The sequence below is a fragment of the Asterias rubens genome, chromosome 4 (genome assembly GCF_902459465.1).
Source record: "Asterias rubens chromosome 4, eAstRub1.3, whole genome shotgun sequence".
NCBI lineage: Eukaryota > Metazoa > Echinodermata > Asteroidea > Forcipulatida > Asteriidae > Asterias > Asterias rubens.
Genome location: NC_047065.1, coordinates 3,915,609 through 3,936,726, shown reverse-complemented (window position 1 = coordinate 3,936,726; position 21,118 = coordinate 3,915,609). Strand labels below are relative to the sequence as shown.

At 42.0% G+C, this 21,118-nt stretch overlaps 1 protein-coding gene across 4 annotated transcripts in view; it reads left to right on the top strand.

Moving 5' to 3' along the window:
• LOC117289004 (zonadhesin-like) overlaps window positions 1-21,118 on the top strand; it is a 64,353-nt gene that overhangs the window by 23,709 nt on the left and 19,526 nt on the right. For all 4 annotated transcript variants that reach the window (XM_033769897.1, XM_033769895.1, XM_033769894.1 and 1 more), the window contains 27 exons: window positions 234-419; window positions 866-1,039; window positions 1,235-1,417; window positions 2,104-2,286; window positions 3,029-3,214; window positions 3,957-4,142; window positions 4,425-4,613; window positions 4,984-5,166; window positions 5,653-5,865; window positions 6,520-6,702; window positions 7,467-7,655; window positions 8,443-8,631; window positions 9,257-9,442; window positions 10,476-10,685; window positions 11,615-11,794; window positions 12,347-12,529; window positions 13,268-13,450; window positions 13,798-13,998; window positions 14,869-15,063; window positions 15,788-15,970; window positions 16,548-16,736; window positions 17,515-17,700; window positions 18,265-18,462; window positions 18,705-18,884; window positions 19,319-19,507; window positions 20,110-20,292; window positions 20,579-20,767. In XM_033769897.1, coding sequence (XP_033625788.1) covers window positions 234-419; window positions 866-1,039; window positions 1,235-1,417; window positions 2,104-2,286; window positions 3,029-3,214; window positions 3,957-4,142; window positions 4,425-4,613; window positions 4,984-5,166; window positions 5,653-5,865; window positions 6,520-6,702; window positions 7,467-7,655; window positions 8,443-8,631; window positions 9,257-9,442; window positions 10,476-10,685; window positions 11,615-11,794; window positions 12,347-12,529; window positions 13,268-13,450; window positions 13,798-13,998; window positions 14,869-15,063; window positions 15,788-15,970; window positions 16,548-16,736; window positions 17,515-17,700; window positions 18,265-18,462; window positions 18,705-18,884; window positions 19,319-19,507; window positions 20,110-20,292; window positions 20,579-20,767 — 5,079 coding nt within the window. The remainder of the gene's footprint in view (window positions 1-233; window positions 420-865; window positions 1,040-1,234; window positions 1,418-2,103; window positions 2,287-3,028; window positions 3,215-3,956; window positions 4,143-4,424; window positions 4,614-4,983; window positions 5,167-5,652; window positions 5,866-6,519; window positions 6,703-7,466; window positions 7,656-8,442; window positions 8,632-9,256; window positions 9,443-10,475; window positions 10,686-11,614; window positions 11,795-12,346; window positions 12,530-13,267; window positions 13,451-13,797; window positions 13,999-14,868; window positions 15,064-15,787; window positions 15,971-16,547; window positions 16,737-17,514; window positions 17,701-18,264; window positions 18,463-18,704; window positions 18,885-19,318; window positions 19,508-20,109; window positions 20,293-20,578; window positions 20,768-21,118) is intronic.

Genomic DNA, 21,118 nt, shown 5'->3' with positions numbered 1-21,118 from the left:
TTTTATTCATTTTTATTTTGGCATCGATGCAATGCAAAATTTGTAATCGGTTTTTCACTATTCTCTCGTGACCCAGATGATGAACGATCGATCTCAAACTTGTACAGGTTTGTCAGTTTATGTATATGGTGGATTACATAAAGTGCTTGCACTGCCAGCAACTGTTTCGTTAGCAAAAACAAATTCTGTAAAATTCCTTTAACTGTCCTTTTTCTTTCTGCGTGTATGGACAGAACCCGTAGGAATACCCTGCGAGTTCAAGGGTAATATGTACCAGGAAGGCCAACAGTTCCAGAAGGGTCCATGCACCAATTGTTTCTGCAGTGAGGGCGTGATCAGCTGTACTGAGGTATCCTGCAAGCCATTGACTTGTAGCAATGCCATCCTCAGGGACGGGAAATGCTGCAAGGAGTGCCCAGGTTAGTAACCATAGTTTGAGGATAAGACCACATGGAAGGAAAATGCAAGGGCTGTATGGCCTCCACCAGTTGTCCACCAGCAAAACAGCGTAGCTCTAGGGTGCATTTTGGCGGTCTTAACCAACAACCGTTTGGGTCATTGCCCAGTGATTAACCAATGGCCAATTCAACCGAAACAGTGAATGGTTACAACCGCCAAACCGCACCCCTGTACAGGCCTGTTTGCTTCGTTTTTGAAAGGGCAAGGGCACCAAGGCATTTTCTTCTTGGTAAAAGGCACCCTTTGAGGAAATTTTCTGCTGGAGCATTTCAAGGGCACCAAGGCAATGACCAGGGGCCAGGGATGCAATCGCCCATCGTTGTCTCCGTTTATATCAGGCCTGCCTGTAGTTCCCACCAACACGGTCTTAGAATGTTTTTTTTTTTTTTTTTTTTTTTTTTTACAGCTGAGCCTTGTGTCACAAAGAAGGGCATTTATTCCCATGGTCAGGAGTGGCAGGAGGATGAATGTACAACATGTACCTGCCTGGGTGGAGCCTCCACTTGTACGACCCAGACCTGTCCAGTGTTGAACTGTACTGCACAGGATGTCGAGGGAGCCTGCTGTCCACAGTGTGCTGGTGAGCTCTTTTTCATTTTCATTTCCTTTTCATTTCCTTTTTCATTTATTCTGGTTGTGAAGCCAAGGGCTCTCAGAAAAGCGAATTTAATGACTGTACTAGCCAATTACCCAACGGAGAGAAGACAAGGAAGGAAGTTTCAGTTTTAGTGGGATTATGACAAACATTCCTATACATTTTGATCTTCAAATTTAGGTGAAACCCCATGTGAATCCGAAGGAAAGACCTACGTCGAAGGACAAACTTGGACGCCAGCAAACCCCTGCAAGCTCTGTCAGTGTGACAGCGGCCGCACAGTGTGCACCGAAGTCCAATGTGCGCCCGTCAGCTGTACCAACCCTGTACTAAGGGACGGCGAGTGCTGCAGTTCCTGCGTTGGTAAGTTTCCCCAGCGGTCGAAAATTGCCACTAGTCCACTAGCTCGGGACTACCAGGTTTACAGCCGGGCTACTAATTTTTCCAGTTTTGATAGCCAGGCGAGCTATTGGAAATGTAATGCACAAACCAACATCACAAGCAATAATGAACTGTGCTGCGCTAGCTCGGGACTACCAGGTTTACAGCCGGGCTACTAATTTTCCAGTTTTGATAGCCAGGCGAGCTATTGGAAATATAATGCACAAACCAACAACACAAGCAATAATGAACTGTGCTGATGTTATTAAATAAAATGAAACACTTTTCGCGACCTATTGGTCATGTTACGACTCAAAGGGAAATGTGTTTTTCAGGCTACCAAAATCTCATCAGGGCTACTAAAAATTCCGGGTTACTAGCCCTGCTGACTACCATAATAATTTATAATAATTTATCCATTTATATTGCGCCCATTCCATAAAATGTACACAAGCGCATAACAAAATAATCATAAGAATATTTAAAAAAATTACAACAAGAAAATATACAGCAATCCAAACAAATGAAAATACAATACAATATATAAGAACCTTACAAAACAATCCGAGGAGTAAAATTGCAAAACATTTAGACAGTAAACCCAAATAAATTAGTAAAGGAACAATGAAAATACACTTTGCAATCATTTCCCACATCTCTCTTCCCAGAACCTGGCTTCTGTGAGATCGACGGACAGCGGTACACCGTGGGCGAGACCTTCAACCCAACACCCTGCAAGAGTTGCCGATGTGGTAAAGATCTAACCCTGATGTGTGATGTGATGGCCTGCGATCTCGCACCGTGTGACATCCCAGTCATCCTAGAGGGAGCCTGCTGCCCGACGTGTAACGGTGAGTTCTTTGGGCCGGACATCTCGGGAAGTGTCATGGCCGAGCGATTAAGAGCACCGACTTCAAACTCTGGTGTTTCTGATCAGCAGAGTGTGGGGTTCGAGTCCCAGTCGAGTTGTGTCGTTAAGCAAGACACTTTTGCTTCATCCTTCGGATGGGACGCAAAGGAGTTGGTCCTGTGTGTTGTGTAAAAGAACCCAGTGCAATTATCAAAAAGAGAAGGGGTTCGCCCCGGGTGTTCCTGACTGTGGCTGCTGAATGCTCTGTAGCACCTTGTAAACCCTTATAAGGTGCTACCGTAGTTGGGTCTTAGAATTCATAACTTCAATAACCTATTCTTCTGTAACAATGTATAAAATTATACTAAGCACCTTGAGTACCTTGTTGGTAGATATGTGCACTTTATAAGCGTTTGATGTTATTATTAATATTGCGGTCATTGTGTAGGCTCCCAAGGGTCATATTAAGCCAATATTTTCAATAGATAGAGTCCTCATGAAAGTGGAGAAAATGTTACACGTCTAAACCTCACAATAATTTGGTGTATTTTAGTGCCATTGTAGTTGATACTCTTTCAGACTGTATTTGAAACGTATCGTAAAAACTAGGATGATTTCCAGCTTTTCCTTTGAAAAAACAACCTGGCTAAAACGACAAGATTCTCACAGTCCAATGCCGAACCTTTCGGTTTAAAACTTATTATTAAAATTTTAAAACTGTAACTTTGATTTCCTCCCGTCAGAGACTGCCAAATTCTGCACCCACGAGAGCACTGTTTACCCCGACGGCTCCAGGTTCTCTCTGGAGAAGTGTTCCTCTTGTGTCTGCGATACTGGAAGCATCTCATGTAACCTCGATGCTTGCCCTACTCTTGACTGCAAGGTGCCCCCAATCTTGAAAGATGGCGATTGTTGCCCGACTTGCCCAGGTACGATTTGATGAGGACTTGTAGACAATTAAAAAAAATTGACGTTCATACTATCATTAAACCTTTGTAATGGTTGCAATTTGTGCATATGTTTCTGATTCTTATTAATTTTTTTGACATTTTACCTGAAAATAGCAGTGCAGAAAAAAAAAACCAGATTACCAGTGTCTGGGCTTAAGTTGTTGATTATACAGAAATGAACGGTCTCTAAAGGGTTGAGGGAAAACGCAAAAAGAATAGAAACTTGACTTTGTGGAAGTGTCATGGCGGAACCGTTAAGGGCACCGATCAATTTTAAACTCTGGTGTTTCTGTTCAGCAGAGTGTGTGTTCAAATCCCAGTCGTGACACTTGTATCCTAATGCAAGACACTTAACCATTTCTTCGTCCTTCGGATGGAACGTAAAGCCATTGGTCCTGTGTGGTGTGTAACAACAATGCACTTAATATCGAAAAGGTCTCATAATTCAAAGTGTAGTTCCCAGTACCTTGCAGGCGCTTTAATAGGGGTGTGCTGAAGCGCTTTTACCCAATTCACATGACGTCATCATCAGAATAATCTTGGGTGCACCCCTTTGGGGGGTAATGTCACTGTGCGTTATTCAGTGTAGTGCGCATTTAGGCGATGCAGCGTTTACACTCAAACCTATTGGCCACCAAAAGGGTGAGCATGGCAAGGGGTCAATATAAGAACTGATTATTATATACAAGAACTGAGTATTTTGTCTGATTTGTTATAACAGAGCCCGGACCAGTCTGTACTCTGAAGAATGAGACGTACAAGGAGGGAGAGCGATGGAGAACCACGGACTGCACCGAGTGCTGGTGCAAGAAGAGCAAGATACGATGTGCTGACATTGCCTGCATGGAGGTTTTGGAATGTGACAACCCAATGAAGGTGGAGGGAAAATGCTGTCTGGAATGTGCTGGTGAGATTACTACAGGGATTTTTTGTTCTCTTTTAAACCAGAATTTTTTTTTTTATCCCCTCCCAAAAGAACAAGATCAAATTATATTTATTTTTTGAAATTATTTTAGCATGTAAAATTGTTTAACTCATTTCTCAAAAATTACAGCACCTCATTTAGTTTCTTTTTCTGCACCTGGACTGTCTTTCTGACAGATATGGCGCGCTACAAATGTCCATTCTTATTTTTATTCTTATACTTTGCCTATTTTAAATTCATCTGATCCTTCTTTCCCTCGTTCAGAGCCTGCCCCAGCTCCAGGCTGCAAGGCCGACACCGGCCTTGCCTACCAAGATGGCGCCAGGTGGTACTCTGATTGTAGCTTCTGCTCCTGTCTGGATACTACCGTATCTTGCGTCACTCCTATCTGCCCACGTCTCACCTGTGAAGATCAAGTCACTCCCGAAGGGGAATGCTGCCCCATCTGTGTTGGTAAGATCCCCAAGGGTTGCGGTATGGTTTATAGATGTTGAGCATATTGTCCAGGGCCTAATTTCATAGCGCTGCTTAACGATAAGCAAGGTTTTGTGCTCACTGTTGCAGAAAAATTTGCTACGGTGCAAGCATATTTCACAGATTAACAGAAAAATATTGTGTGTTCACCATCAGTTTGCATTGAAGGTTAGCACGCCTTTTCGTGTGATTATGGTTGGCAGCGCTATGAAATAGAAATTGGACAGAATATGTTTCATGGGATGTTTTCTACTATCATTATCATTAGACCATGTCATTTTCTATGTCAATCTGTGGTCTTAGACAAGTTTTTTTCTTACCAATTCTGTAACGTTCCTTTAAAACACAGAGGTGTCAATGGCATGTGAAGTGGCTGGCATCATGTTCAATCACAGGGACTACATCCGAATCAATGAGTGCATAGACTGCCTGTGCATCGACGACGCAATCAGCTGCCGCAACTACGTGTGCCCGGTGCCCGAGTGCGACAACGCCGAAAAGGTACCCGGCGAATGCTGCCCTCAATGTCCAGGTGAGTCGGAGATGGATGCGAAACTATAGCCTTGTAGACCCGCAAGCATGGTGTTATATTTTGGTACAATCTTAAGACCAACATAAAGCAATCCCTCATGCTTAAAGTGTAACTTCTTAAACACGTATTTACAAAGCCAATAAGTTAACTGTTAAATGTCATTGTAAGCATCATAATTTTACTTTATACAACGTAGTAATTTATTTATCTGGCTGGTCTCATCTGTCAGTTTGTCTTTCTGTCAAGAGTTTCATGTTCCTTGTCCAGTCCAAGTCTTTGTCTGTACCAGAGAAAATCTTAAAAACACCAATGCTTCACATTTTCCTCTGCATATTGGTAATAACATGAACAGTCTAATTATCTTAAATTTGTAATAATAACGATTCAGTCACTGTTTGTAGGTATGTAATGCTTAAACTATATTTGTTTCCTACCAATGTTGGAATAAAACTAAACTCTAATTCTTTTCTCTTTTCCTGTATGCAGAAGATCCTGGTTTCCCCCTACCCCAAGACCTTGCTTGTGAACTCAGCGGTGACAGGTCCTATCCTGACGGCTCATTCTTCGAGCCCAATGACTGCTTGTTCTGTAATTGTGTCCGTCGCTCCACCGTCTGCTACCAGAAGCCCTGCGAGGCTAAGATGTGTGACGAACAGGGAGAGGTGCAGCTGGACGGAGAGTGCTGTACTACATGTAGATGTAAGTGTCAAAGGTCGGAAGGTCATAGTACAACTGTCATGTGATCAGAAATTTCTTTGATAAGCAGAAATTATTAATTAGCATTACAAAGAAAGTGGTATGGTACAATTGTGGTCAGTGGAGTGGTGTAAGGAATGGAACTATTCATTCACAAACAAATGGGGGTGTTCTTATCCGAAACATAAATTCGGCCCGAATTACTTTATTATCAAATTATCCAACAGTTAAAGGAACTAGACACCTTTGGTAAATGTCAAAGACCAGTCTTCTCACTTGGTGTATCCCAACATAACCATAAAATAACAAGCCTGTGAAAATTTGAGCTCAATTGGTCATCAAAGTTGCGAGAAAACTATGAAGGAAAAACACCCTTGTTGGACGAATTTGTGTGATTAAAAGACTTGTGGCTAGAAGTCTTTTATTATTTTAGTGAGAAATTACCTCTTTCTTAAAAACTATGTTACTTCAGAGGGGGTGATTTCTCACAATGTTGTATACTACATGTATCAACCGCTTTCCAATGCTTGTTATCAAGGCAGTTTTAAGTTAATATTTGTTTTGAGTAATTACCAAACACGTACCTTCCCTTTATGAATCTACAATAAACACACACAAAAATCAATGGCCCAGTACCTTTAATTTGATTGTCCACAGCTGATGTCAAACAGTGCGTTGTTGACGGTACGACCTACAGCCACGACGACAGATGGCGTGTCGGTGACTGCAAGGAATGCTTCTGTAAGAATGGTGTTGTGGTCTGCTCAGATCTCATCTGCCCTGTCACCAACTGCACTGAACCCATTAAGGTGGAGGGAACTTGCTGCGGCACCTGCCCAGGTATGGAAGCCAATACTGAAAAAAAAGCCTTGTGAAGCCATCCTCCTCTCTCCTGTGAATGCCGATGCGACAGCCTATTGGCGTCACAAATTCGCAACAAATAATTTGGAAGAGTTCAGCTCAACTTCTCCAAATTCTTGCAGCTAAAACAGCGCTGTGACATCAGTATTCACATCGCATTCCCACTCACAGGAAGTATGAACCAGTTTGATAGATTAATCAAGGGCGGTAGTGGTAGCACTTACAGACTAACTATGACATACAAAACTGCAGGAGCTTTCTGATGAAGTTCTACGAAAGCTCATGCATTTTTTTTGGTAAAAATTAAACAATGTTGTTTGTTATCCTCAATCCTGTATTTTACCTGTAATTCATTGCAATAATATGTATGTACTTTTGGTTTTACCCTTGCACCGATATGTGTTGGCACTGTATACTCCCGATTTCCGTGGGCAAAATCGAAGGCATATTACCCGAGTGGGATTGGAACCCACAACCCTGGCAATTCTAGAGCAGACCAGCTAGACCACCGAGATGGCCCGGTACCTAGAGGAAGTTTGAATCCTATGTTTTAGCAGCGGGTACCGCACCCGAGTAATATGCCTGTGATTTTTTCGCAGAACTCTGGGAAGTACTGAGTATTCAGTACTACACACATTGGTGTAACGGTGCAACCAAAATTGATGTTCATTATCCCAGATGCAAATTTAACTTCTATTTGGCAAAAATATTTGATGGTTTAAAATAAAATCTTCCCTTGCCAGATACACCCATCGGAGAGGTGTGTGACGTCGAGGGAATGTCATACTCTAACGGCCAACAGTGGCGCAAGAACAAATGCACAGTATGCTCATGCGATGAGGGTATGGTAAAATGCACAGCCGATCAGTGCCCACAACTGGACTGTGAATACCCAATAGCTGTGAAGGGGAAATGCTGCCGTGTATGTCCAGGTGAGTTTATCTTCTTAACTTTAACTTGTCATCTTGTTTTAAATCAATTCATCTTGTTAACTGTCATAATCGGAACAAAGTAAGTTTAAATAAAAAACAAATTCAGAAACTTTCTTATGAGAGATTGCTTAAAATCACACAGCTGGACGGCCACTTTAAGATAAGGGGTACAATTAACTGATTTGGGCTATCGACACAAATCAACTGCCACCAGGGGCATGTTGCCACCTACTTCTGAGGCTGACACAGGGTTACCCCCTTCACAGTCCGTAAGGATGTAGGCATGGGTATCATCCACTAGGAGACTGGCTGGTGGTGCAGACTCCATTATTTTCCCAACATTTTAGAAGGAAAAAGGGGTATAAAAATGAGATGAAATCAGTGAACTGCGATTGCACGATTCCATTGATTGACATTAGTTATGGTGTCCGATGCAAGGGGTCTATTGTTTTCTAGTGAGAAGAATGAAACTGGAGATGTTTCTGGATTAGCGGCTGTGACTTTGGCTGCGTCTGTTGCTAAGGTTGTTGCCATGGGCGTCCAACACTTCAAGCCATGCTTTGGAGGAGCGTTGGCTCTGAATAGAGCTGGTCTTGACGTTTCAAAATGTAAACTCTGCTTGTTGTCTTCAGAAGAAAAAAAAGAAGAGATTTTACACATGGTTGAACCCACTAGTTGACTATTTGTAGTTAAACCTGATCTTATTGTCCACACCATGCAAAGCTTCAAACACCACTTAGATTTTCATTATTATAATTACGATATTTGTGTGTGTGTGTGTGTGTAGAGGATGCCAAACCCTGTGAGATCGACGGCAAGACGTACAAGAATGGTGAGCGCTTCCGTGACACAGGATGTCTGGAATGCATCTGTGATGACGGAGTCAAGACCTGTAACCAGAAGAACTGCCCTGTCGCTAAATGTAGGACCGGCAACCCGTTGACTGTGGAGGGTGAATGCTGCGAACAATGCCCAGGTAAGATGGCTTGGTGTTCTTAGAAGCTTCCTAATTCTGTTTTGTTTGTTTAAATATTTTTGTATGAAGAGTCGCTGATCATAAGACACTAATGAAAAGGAAACTTAAGGCAGTGCCTAAAAAGACCATTGATAATGTATTCAAATTTTTAAAACTATTCATTTTTAAAGCCTAGTTCATGAATCCTACCTGATCTATTTCGTGCAATCAACCAATGCAAACGGGTGTTTTCTGTCAGTTATTCTACAATTGAATGTTTCCATCGTCAAACTTTAGGAGACTTTTTAAATAAGCAGCTAGTGTTGGGACGCTAAACTGGTTAGGCCCTTACTGTTTAACCATAAAAAGACATTGACATCCAATTCCAAATTTCCGGCCAAACGAAACTGACAGAACCCTAATTAGCAGCTATGAATTTGCTGGCATGTTTTACAATTCATTCAATTTACTTCCGGTTCTGGACATTAAGAGGTTTTACGTTTAAGCCTGATTCATACTTTAAATAAATTCAAAGCAAATTTTACATAACACACAATCAAAACTCACTGTTGTATCAAAATAGCTGTATGCAAGACAATTGTACATCAATACCGATTTTTATACAATTTGTTTGTTATTATTTCAGGCGACGTTGGTCGTTCCTGCGAGATGAACGGTTTGAAGTATTCCAACGGCCAGCAGTGGGCACAGGACGACTGCACCGTGTGTAAATGCAAACAGGGACAGGTTGAGTGTGACTTCAAGGCTTGCCCACGGGTGGAATGCGCTGACCCCATCCTACTGGAAGGAGAATGCTGCCAGAAATGCCCAGGTAAAAGAAGAATACAGGAGTGATTTGAAGTTTGTGTATAATTTCAAAGATGTTCAATGGCAGAACAATATCTAGTTGTTACCTTATAGGACATCTTATTCTTACATATTAAGTGAAAACAAATTTACAAAAATATTAACATAACTCACAAAAAAACAAAGATTTTTTTATAAACTAAAACTAAAACTAACCAGAACCAAAAATTCATATTGCTCCCTTAAGCCGAAAATGTTGCTTTAAAAAAGAGAAAAATTAGCGTGATAGATTTACTAGTCACAGACGGTACATGTGGCCTGCTGGACTCAATTTCATAAACCCTTTAATCACAGAAAAAAACTTGCCAAGCACAAACAAATCTGGCTTTGCTAAAACAGGGTCTGAGCAAAAATATCATATAGTATACATACTTTGTTTCAAATTCATGTTTTGCTTACATGTAGCAAGGAGAATTGCTGCGCAGTATTTTCTGATTAACAGCTTTATGAAACTTGGCCATGGTATCTGAAAATTTGCAAAGGGCAATTCCATTGGAAAATCCGAAAGTCTAATGGACACTTTTGAAGGGGCACCAATGCCAAACCTAGGGGCACCGCAGGCTAAGGCCTCCGCGGCCTCTGTGTTATTCCAGACATGTGCGCATACAGTAACAATTAATTAGTTGTGTTTGAATATTGGGCGCACAAGAATGAGATTTTTCAGACTTTTATCTGAATTCAGACTTTTTATGTCGGCCTGATTAAGAAAATCAGACATTATTTTTGTCCTCATTTAAAGAAATCTTGTTCTTTGGTCTTCTTGTCTAGTGCTGCGGATAATGTTCCCAAAAGCTCCTTGGAATCTTTAAATCAGAGGGTTACAAAAAGGTGGAAATGCCATTATTTAAATTTACAATAGAGTTTGTATCCCAGTTTCAGACCTTTTTGTTACCACTGACTCTCACCCCTGGCACATCACTTTTCAGATCAACCAGACATTCCAAATGAAACAATTATTTGGTTAATCCTAAAATTTTGTTTTTGACTCCATTCTTAAGAGGACCTGATACCTTGCGATGTCGACGGAGAGATGAAACCAGCCGGTCAGATCTGGCGTTCAGGAGAGACAGCAGAAGGAGTGACAGCAGAATCATGCGAGAGATGCACCTGCAAGAAGGGCGAGACAAGCTGTGTGGTGGAGGACTGCCCGACACCAGCATGCGAGGAGCCTCTGGTATCTGAGGATGGGTGCTGCACCACATGCCCTGGTGAGTAAGATCTCAACAGCTGTGATAGCATTAGTAGGATTTAAAGACAGTGGAAACTATTGGTAATTACTCAAAATAATTATTAGCATAAAACCTTACTTGGTAACGAGTAATGGAGAGAGGTTGATAGTATAAAAACGTTGTGAGAAACGGCTCCCTCTGAAGTGACGTAGTTTTCAAGAAAGAAGTTGTTTTCCACTAATTTGATTTAAAGACCTCAGATTTAGAATTTGAAGTCTCGAAATCAAGCATCTGAAAGCACACAACTTTGTGCGACAACGGTGTTTTTACTTTCATTATTATCTCTCAACTTCGATGACCGATTGAGCTCCAATTTCCACAGGTTTGTTATTTTATGCATATGTTGAGATACAGCAAGTGAGAAGACTAGTCTTTGATAATTACCAATAGTGTCCATTGCCTTTAAAGGGAACGTATACGTTTGGTCATCACTCTTGAAAAAAGGTGGTAAAAAACTTTTGGGTAGAAGCCTACAGCAGCTTTCGATAGTATAAAGCATTTTGAGAAACTTTTCACTTCGAAGTAATGTGGTTATGTACAAAATAAATAAGTTTTTATGCTCCAAAATTTGAATCTGAGAAGTGTTGCAACTGGCTTCTCAGATTGTGTGTTCGTAACCTCAAACGATCACATTTTACTATTGTCTTTCAATGTATTGCATTGACCATATTCAAAGTTGCATTATTTTTCAATTTTGTTTTGTATTCGGGAAAAACGTCTGGCTGAAACGTCAGGCCAATAACTGGTTTTTTTTGCATTCATAGCATTTTGGGTTGGTTTTTGGTTGGTTAGCAGTTTGCAACCGCTAATTCTATTTTTTCCTTTAAAATTTGTACCACATTTCTTCACAGGCACAACACTACAAAAATAAATATACAAAGTTATTCTTAAAATTCTTCTTACACTAGAAAAACCATTCTGTAAGTTCCGTGGCTACGAGTTCGCCCAGGGACAGACGTGGAAGAAAGACGACTGCACCACCTGCCAGTGCGTTGATGGAGCCACCATCTGCGATCCTGAGATTTGCTCAGAGCCCGAATGCACAGAGTTTGTCATGATCGAAGGTGAATGCTGCCCTCGTTGCCAAGGTGAGGTTTTACAGAAACAGCCTGTCGGATAATCTTTATGTTTTGTTTAGTGAAGGGGATAGAAAAGGAACATGAGAAAATTATAAGTGATCTTATTCTTTGTTGAAATGCATTACATCAGGGTTTTTATTTAGGAGGGGGTTGGTAACAGGCAAACAAAAAAAATCATTTATGAGTTGTATGGATTTCATAAAATAGCTTTTGTACATTTTAAAGCTCCTGGTGTATCAAGTCTATTGATGCAGAGTGGCCTTTAAAGTAACTTCAAAAGGCCTTCAAAAAGAAACAACTACATGTACTATCTATAAAGTAAAACGCTTATTTGTTGATTTTAATTCGAAATGACCTTTTGATCATTACGGATGTGAAATTGCAGTATAGTCACCTTATAGTGACCATTTAGGTTGTGGGTTCGAATCCTACCAATCCCCTTGTGTGAGTTTGCCGAGTTACCTTGACCGGAAAATCATCTAAACAAACAACAACATAGGACTGAGCCGATGAAATGAAAAACCATATAATTAATGACAAACATTTGATCCACCCACACAGATGACTCTATGCCATGTACGGACGGTGAGACTGATTACGAACACGGCACAAGCTGGAAGGCCACAGAGTGCAGTCAATGCAGCTGCGATAATGGTAACATCGCCTGCACGTTACAGACCTGCCCTGTAGTCACATGCGACACTCCGACCCAAGAGCCTGGTGAATGTTGCGAAAAGTGCCCTGGTAAGTTCACCTATTTTCTCTTAAAGGGTGGCTACAGTGTTTTTTTTAGTAATTTAAACGATTAAACATGACTTTTTAAACCTGAAATATGTTTTAATTTTTTTATTAAATGTGCAAGTATTTAAAAAATGGTTTAAAGAGATTAGGGGAACCCACCCCGCCCCTTAAAGGGACATAAACGTGATGTCATGTCGGGAACCCGAGCCGTCGGGCCCCCTGGCTGTGTGCATATAGAGACGTGTGCACTGTGTGGCCTGGTACCTAGGCGCGTGTAGTTAGGGACCAGACTCTGTTTGGCGATATGTTTGAATTCCCGACGTGACGTCGATGGTAGGGGGGGCGGTAACAATCCACAAAAGGGGGGGCATGACTTATTCGCTAATTACGCAAGTGAGATATGTCGGGGAAAAAACAAAACACATTTTATTGAGGTTCAATACATATATCAGAAATAAATGACAGCAAAATTAACTGTTTTGTTTTAATTCACTGCAGCATCCCTTTAAATATTCCGAAGTTTTTTGAGGACTCAAAATCAAATTGAAATATTTTAGTGGAAACTTACTTCTTTCTCGAAAACTATGTGCTTCCGAGGGAGCCGTTTCTCACAATGTTATATACTATCAACAACTTTCCATTGCTTGTTACCAAGTAAGTTTTTATGCTAACAATTATTTTGAGTAATTACCAATAGTTTCCAGTGACTTTAACACCACTGTTTATTTCTGTGGATTGAAGGTGACCCCAAGACCTGCGATACACCAAAGGGAGTGCTCAACAATGGCGAGACCTACAAGGATGGAGTCTGCACGACGTGTACCTGTGTGGACGGAGAGAGCAAATGCCAAGAGGAGAATTGCCCCATCCTGACCTGCGCCAATTCACGCAAGGTGGAAGGAGAATGCTGCAGGAAGTGCCCAAGTAAGTTGCTGTTGTTATTATTGGGGTTATTTTCTTTCTGCATGAATGATATTTTGCTCTTGGAAGATGGTATGTGCTTTTATAAGACTTCTCTGGCTATTTAAAACACAGTTTTTCAGAAGGCCAAAAATCAGATTAACGAATGAGGATTATAATGCCTGTTTCTGGTGATTAAAACGAGAGACCCATAAAAGTGAGTAGCAGTGATATAGATATCAATGCAGAGCAGAAATGTCAGTTTTAGAGCCAACTTCATTTTGTTAATTTAGTTGCTTCTTATTTTCACACCATGCAAAGCTTCAAACATCACTTGAATTGCATTATTTTCTGCTTCCTTTCCTGGACAGCTGATACTCTTCCCTGCTTGGTTGAGGGAATTTCCTACAAGCACAAAGAGGAATGGAAGCCCAGTTCCTGCATCTACTGCAGCTGTGCCAACGGAACAGTGGACTGCGCTGAGCATACGTGTCCAGAGCCTGAGTGCAACGAGCCAATGGTCATCACTGATCCAGAGACCAATGAGGAGCAATGCTGCAGGGTGTGCCCCGGTACGTAGTTAAGACTCTCATAATCCTTTTCGCAAATACCCATTGCGCAAGCGCTATCTGTTGAATGAGGTACATGCTGGCTGGTTAAAGGTCTATATGGGGTACCCCATCTAAGGGTGTGTTCGTTTAGCTTCCCTGGGTCTACCCCGCGGTGCTCACTCGGGTGAGCCCCTGACTAGAGCTAAACAAACGACCACTCACCGATCTCGTAGTGACGTCATGCACCTGGGGCCAGCCCCAAAGTGACCCACTCCACAAGCAGGGCACTGGGGGCTGACCCGGGTGAGCCACTGGATTGAAGTCAGGGCTATTCGAACGCACCGGGCAGACCGGGGTCGACCCAGGGAAGCTAAACGAACGCACCCTAAATAAACTCCCACACACCATACAGTGAAAAAACTTCCATAAATACTTAGTTAGTCTCACAACTTTTGACAGTAAAGAGAAAATTACCCATTGACTCCCTAAACATTTATCCTCCTGCTCAATAAGCCATTTGCGAGTTAGATTTTAATAATGACCGATCCAGTAGGCTTCGCCCACGACGCACGTGTGAGCAAGAACACGTAGGGCTCTCCAACTCTGCCGCGCACGCCAAGATATGCGCACGCATGTCGGACCTTGTTTGTCGGACCTTCGTTGCGTTGTTATTGGTCAATACGCAGTGGGGCGGAGCTTAATGGATCGGTCTATTACTTGCTTTCACAATGTACCACTTACATCTGAATTCTTTAGACTATAGATGACCTCATTTCAATTCAGCATGCTTCAGCCAAACTTTCAAAACTCGGGTCCAGAATGCCCCGGCCCCCACAGTTTTTAAACAATCCTGCAGAAAATCTTGATGTTTTCCAATTTATTCCTTTACAGGAGTTGTCCCCGGCCTTGTGTGCAAACAAAACGACAAGACTTACTCCAACAAAGAGGAATGGCGTGTGGACGATTGCACCACGTGCACCTGTAACGACAGCATAGTGAAGTGTAGCAGCGAGAGTTGTCCTGTTGCTGAGTGCACTGAGGGTGAGCCCATGAAGCAGGCAGGAAAATGCTGCAAGGTGTGCCCAGGTAAAAGTCATCTATGTTCTGTTTGTTTATATCATGGATGTGAATTTGTCTGTTTTTGTCATTTTTTTAAAATAGTTTTTATAAGTTAGAGCAAATTCATAAGAAAGTGAAGATAGAATCATATGGGAATACCCAAGATTGCCGAGTAGGGCTTTTAAAACCAGAGATAAATGCATGCCAGCAGGCTTCATACCCGCAAGCTTTTGCGCTCACAAGGTTTCACGCTTGCACTCATAGTTCAATTTTTTTTTCAACAACCAACACCTTGAACCCACTGCCTTTGCATTGCTAGAGTAGATGTCTTACCACTAGACCACAATGCTAGCCTGGTGGCTAGAGGCAGTTCGCATCCTGTGTGTTAGGAACGGGTACCGCAACAACTCAATGGTTTATTTTTTTGCATTGGGGATTAAGTGCCCGGGGAAAGTACTGAGTATACAGTGCTTGCTATACATCGGTGTAAGAGTAAAAACAAATGGTATTCTTTATCCCCACTACAAAAGTAAACATCTATTAAATCGTTGTGGTATCCGCTGCTAAGGATTCGTACTGCCTCTTGCCATTGGCCTGGCTCAGTAGTCCTGTGTTCATATCCCATCTAAGTGATTTGCCTATGGATTTTCTTGTTCACAGAACTCGGAAAGTACTGAGCATAAAAAGTGCTTATTCTTTATCTCCTTTGCAAAACTAACATCCACAATTTACTGTTCATTTTTTTCTGTAGAGGATGCCAAGCCATGTATCGTCAACAACAAGACCCAAGATCATCTGACCAGATGGGCTGACAATGAGTGCCGCACCTGTTTCTGCGACAACGGACGCACCAGCTGTGATGTGCAGGACTGCCCAACGCTAGAGTGTGAGAACCCAAACAAGCAGGAAGGAAAATGCTGCCCTCAATGTCCAGGTAAGAGTAGCCTATACAACAGAATCGGTGCTTGCAGAAGCAGGGAATTCTGTGGGGTTTTTTGCTTGTGCATTTGCACACTCCACGTTACTAGGCATTCTAGGCTTACACAGCTAGCACAGAAATTCGGCGTAAGCAGAGCACGTTGACCGTAAGCGCAGAATTCGGCGGTAAGCAGTGCTATTAAATTGGGCCCTGACATCACACTTTGAGGCTCGTGAATAACGCCAGAGAGTGGCGTCTAGCCTTGGTCAATCCCCGTCCATAATCACCTTTCACCTACATTCATTTCACATAGAGATACACAGTCAAATTCTACACCAACAGTACATGCATGTACATGTACAGTGGACACTGCATGCAGATGACCGAAAGTAAGCTTTCCATATCTGTGTTTTTTATTGGTCAGAGGTGATGTTTTTCAGCTGCACTCACATCAACTCAGACCATTCAAAACACCCTCACCCCTTTTTTGTTTCAAAAAGTGCAGAGTTTCAATGAGGAGAATAGACACCCCAACTATTCAGTCTCATTGTTAAGTACAAGTGTTTTATGAATGCGTCCCTTCATTCCGCAGATGTGAGACCGACCCGAGACTGCACATACAAGAACAACCACTACCCCCACAGCTACCGATGGAACCCGGACCTATGCCAGACGTGCTTGTGTCATGATGGTACCGTCCGTTGTAAGGCAGTCAAGTGCCCAGAACTCACGTGCGAAGGGTTCCAGGTCAGCACAGGAGAGTGCTGCCCATTGTGTGAAGGTTAGCAGAAGCAATATTTTGAGTTTCGAAATGCAAACGTTGGTTGCCATATTTAATTTGGCTGCCCCCTTTCTTCCAACATAAACAAACAAGAAGACTGCTAACATTGGGGCTATATACATGTAGATCAGTTGGTAAAGTGCAGATGTCCCAGGGAAATTTGTGTGCCCTAGATTCTGTTTACACGAGCTGAATAATTGAGGATGATTCAAAAGAGGGCGCTATCAGAAGAAGTTTGCACCCAATTCCTCTCTAACACCCAGTTCAGACAGGCGCTCCAGAGTTGCACCAAACCAAATAGACACATAATAGGAGCAAATTTAGGCTGATTTAATGAGGTTAGGTTTCAGACAGGTAAACTTAAACGTAACATTTGCATTGGGTTTGGCTCATGACAAGATAGACGTATGAAACCAAGAAACTGTAGCAGTCGATCTTTTCAACTGGTTCAGATGTTAATGTTTTCATGTACTAAATTCAATGGTTTGGGCATTTATACCTAGGTCCTCTTGATTGGTAAAGCAGTTTTGCAACGGCTAATTCTATTTTCTGATCTGATCTTCCTGGTTTGATAGGCAGCATATTGTGCCACACAGCAGGTCTCATAATCCAAAACGTAGTCTCACACACCTTGCAGGAAAGTAGTATCTGCTAAAGCGCCTTGAGGGTCACTGAGTGACGGATATGCGCGCTATATAAGAAGCCACTATTATTATGTTTACTATTAATATCAAATCCAATGTGTCCTAATCCCTCTCCTGCTCGTTCTTTATTCCAGAGGACACAGAGTCTTGTGTCGATAAGAGCGGTACAGAGTATCTTCATGGAGAGCAATGGACAGTCAGCGACTGTGAGCGTTGCTCATGCCTTGATGGAGACATTACATGCGACACCCGAGTCTGCCCTGAGCCTACATGCACCGACACCATTCCGGTGGAAGGAGATTGCTGTGACATGTGTGCAGGTTAGTTTGATTTTTATTTTTTTATTATAATTATTATTATTTTATTTGTTTTCTGTTTAAAACACAGCATATTGTAGGTAGCATTACATAGCAATACTAAAAAATAATGACATGTTTACAAAATTTCTAAATTCTTCAAAAGGCGAGCAAAATCTGGACCAGCCAGATGTTAGGATAAAAAGTTTCAATACATCAATATACAAATTGGTTAAAGAACAGAATCATTACAAAATGCAAACATGTTTATGCAAGACAACAGACACAGACAAGGCCTGAAGGCCACTTCAAGGTGTGGGCTACAAATCAACTATTTTGCCACCTACTCCTTGGGGCTGAAACAGGGGTAGCCTCTTTTACAGTCCATAGGGATCTAAGCTTGGGTATCATCCATCAGAAGCCTGGCTGGTAGAGCAGACAGCACATACCTTCCTAACTTTTACGAAACAATCATGGTTAAGTGTCTTGCTCCAAGGGAGAATACTGGTCTTTGACAATTACCAAACGTGTCCAGTGGCTTTAAGGAACTTTGATCGATACTGAATATTATAATTTTATTATTGACAGGTGAACCGGCAGAGACCAAGGGTCCCTGTGTGCACAAAAACCGCGAGTATAAAGACGGAGAATGGTGGGAGCTGGACGAATGCAAGGTGTGCACCTGCGAGGACAGCGTTACTGTCTGTAAATTCAAGGTCTGCCCTCGCTTGACCTGCGAAGGAGATCCGGTCGACGTTGAAGGAGAGTGCTGTCCTGTCTGCCCATGTGAGTAGATACAAATTCAGGCTTCAGAAATTCATCACAGTTCACATTTATTTCCATGCTGTCAAAAAACACAGCATTAAGCCTCACTGGGGTCAAATACAGCCTCACTGGGGGTCATAGGAGGAAAATGATTAGACGATAATTGTTCTTTTTTGCAACAAGCTCAACGTCTATGGTGCAGCGTTTAGCGTCGTGTGACGGGTCTATTATTATATTACTGTTTTTTTTTCTCCCCTCATCAGCAAATGCCGAAGCCTGTACCTTCAACAACACAATGTACGAGCACGGCTCCACCTGGGCAGCCTCCAAATGCTCTGACTGCACCTGCAACGACGACACAGTGTCATGTGACCACTCAGTGTGCCCGGAATTGACATGCGAGGAGACAGAGGATGTCGGACAATGCTGTGAGCAATGCAAAGGTACAAAAAAAAAAATCAAATCATTCGAGTATCATTGGGGATTTTGATTAAATGGTTACCTGCGAGGGTAGAGTTTGATATTGTGTATGAAAAAGCCTCTGGAGCGCTACGGTTGCCCATGTTGTATGCTCCCCAGAGAGCTGAAAAAGTTTAAAGGAGTTTTAAGCCCAGCGACCAGAGCGCTAATGAGCCCTGTGTGCGTATACCCAAAGCACGCACAATTGTCAAAGCAACCGTCGGGGCCAAGCTAGCTTGAGCCAAATCCAAAGCCAAATCCAGTCGTTTAAAAGTTGCAAGAAAGTAGTAGAAGAAAAAATGTTGGGAGCACCATGAGAGTCACTGTGTGATGGAATTTTTAAAACGTCGATATCATTAGCAGGATTTTGTTTTTTTTAGAAAGAACTAAACATGTTTTGGTTTCTTCACCCATTCAGGAGATGAGCCGTTGGACACCTGCACTTACTTTGGCCGAACGTTCAAACACGGTTGGTTCTACCGCACCAGCAACTGCAAGAAGTGTACGTGCAACGATGGTGACTGGGATTGCAAGACCAAACTGTGCCCAGAGCTGACCTGTGAGGACCCTGTGGACGTCGAGGGTTCATGCTGCATGGAGTGCCCAGGTAGGACTTGCAGCCGGTTTGCATTGATCACAGGACTTAAATTTGGGGGAAATATCTACAAGACTGCAGGGACTTCTTGTAGCTCAGAATATTTTTTTTAGTCTTAATCCTTGTGCGTGTATCTTGTGCTATTTTTGTATTTGCTTGTTGTTTCATTTTCACATTTGGTGTGTTTTTAAAAACTTGTGTGAGCAATGCAATTTCTTCTTTTGAAGATCAATAAAGTTTTCTTATGTCTTCTTATGTCTTATGAGGGGGATTTTATTTATGTGACCAGAATCAATATGAGAAGAGTCTAGAGTCAAAATGAGAACATGGTTTTATCATTTAAACCCTAAGAGAAAATGTATCTCTTCTTTTTTTCTCAGCAGGATTGAAAGATGCATGTTTGTGAGAATATTAATGTAAAACGTCCACTAACAACTTTATTTTATGATCTGCCCCTTGAAAATCCCAGGATTGGAATGAATTTAAAACCAATTATTGTACTCTTTATGATATGTTCATTGAAGCCTACAATTATGCATTTATTTTTCAAACAAAAGATCATTAATTTATCATCCGTTTGAAATACAATGCAACTTTTGTTTGTTGTTAAACAGAAAACACCCAATCCTGTGAGGTGGACGGTGACGTGTATGAACACGGAGTGAAATGGAGCGAGAATGTCTGCATCGACTGCCAATGCGACAACAGCCAGCTGACGTGTGATGCCCAGAGCTGCCCAGACCTCGATTGCAGCGAACCGGTTTATCTGGAGGGTGAATGCTGTTTGGTGTGTGAAGGTAAACAATCTCTGAATCCTTTTTAAATAGACCAATTTTTCTGCTAACCTGTGAAATACGCTAAAGCTTAAGCAAATTTTTCTGCTACAGTAAGCACGCAAATTTGCTTACCATTAAGCAGCGCTATGAAATTTGGCCCTGGTTTCAGTTTCACCTCCAAGAACAAACATCCACATGATAATTTTATTATAACAAATTTGGACAGTAAAGATCATTTTAGTTTAAGTAATATGGTATTTTTACCAGGTTCGTAATTTATAAAATAAAAACAATCTGGTCTCAACAGGTGTTCTTCCGCTCCAGGCCTGCCGATCTGGCCACGACAAGTTCAAGAACGGTGCATTCTGGCACCCAGATGAATGCACGATGTGCACGTGTGCCGACGGTGACATCCATTGCCAGAGGGAGGAATGCCCACGCACAAACTGTGACGACCCTGTTCTCGTTGAGGGTGAATGCTGTGAGAAATGTCCAGGTAAGAGTGGGTCTTGGACAGGTAGTCCAGAGATGTGATTTCTCTGTTTTTAACCAGGAAACTACCGTGGAGTAAGTTCTTATAAAGACCTTTACAGAACTCACTCTGCGGTAGTGAAGTTGATAACGATCCACTAAAAAACTAAAAGAGTAGTCCCGGCAGATTTTCTGCCTTCCACCCAGGTAGTAGTTAAGAAAGCAGGACAGTTCTTTTCCGAACAAAGAAGTCTCCCGGATTACGAAAATCTACTCCGCGGTAATAGAATATAAAGCGAGACAGTTCTTTAAAGACCTGGCAAGTAGACACACCCATGGTGTTGCCTCAAATCAAATATATTATTAGTAATATTAT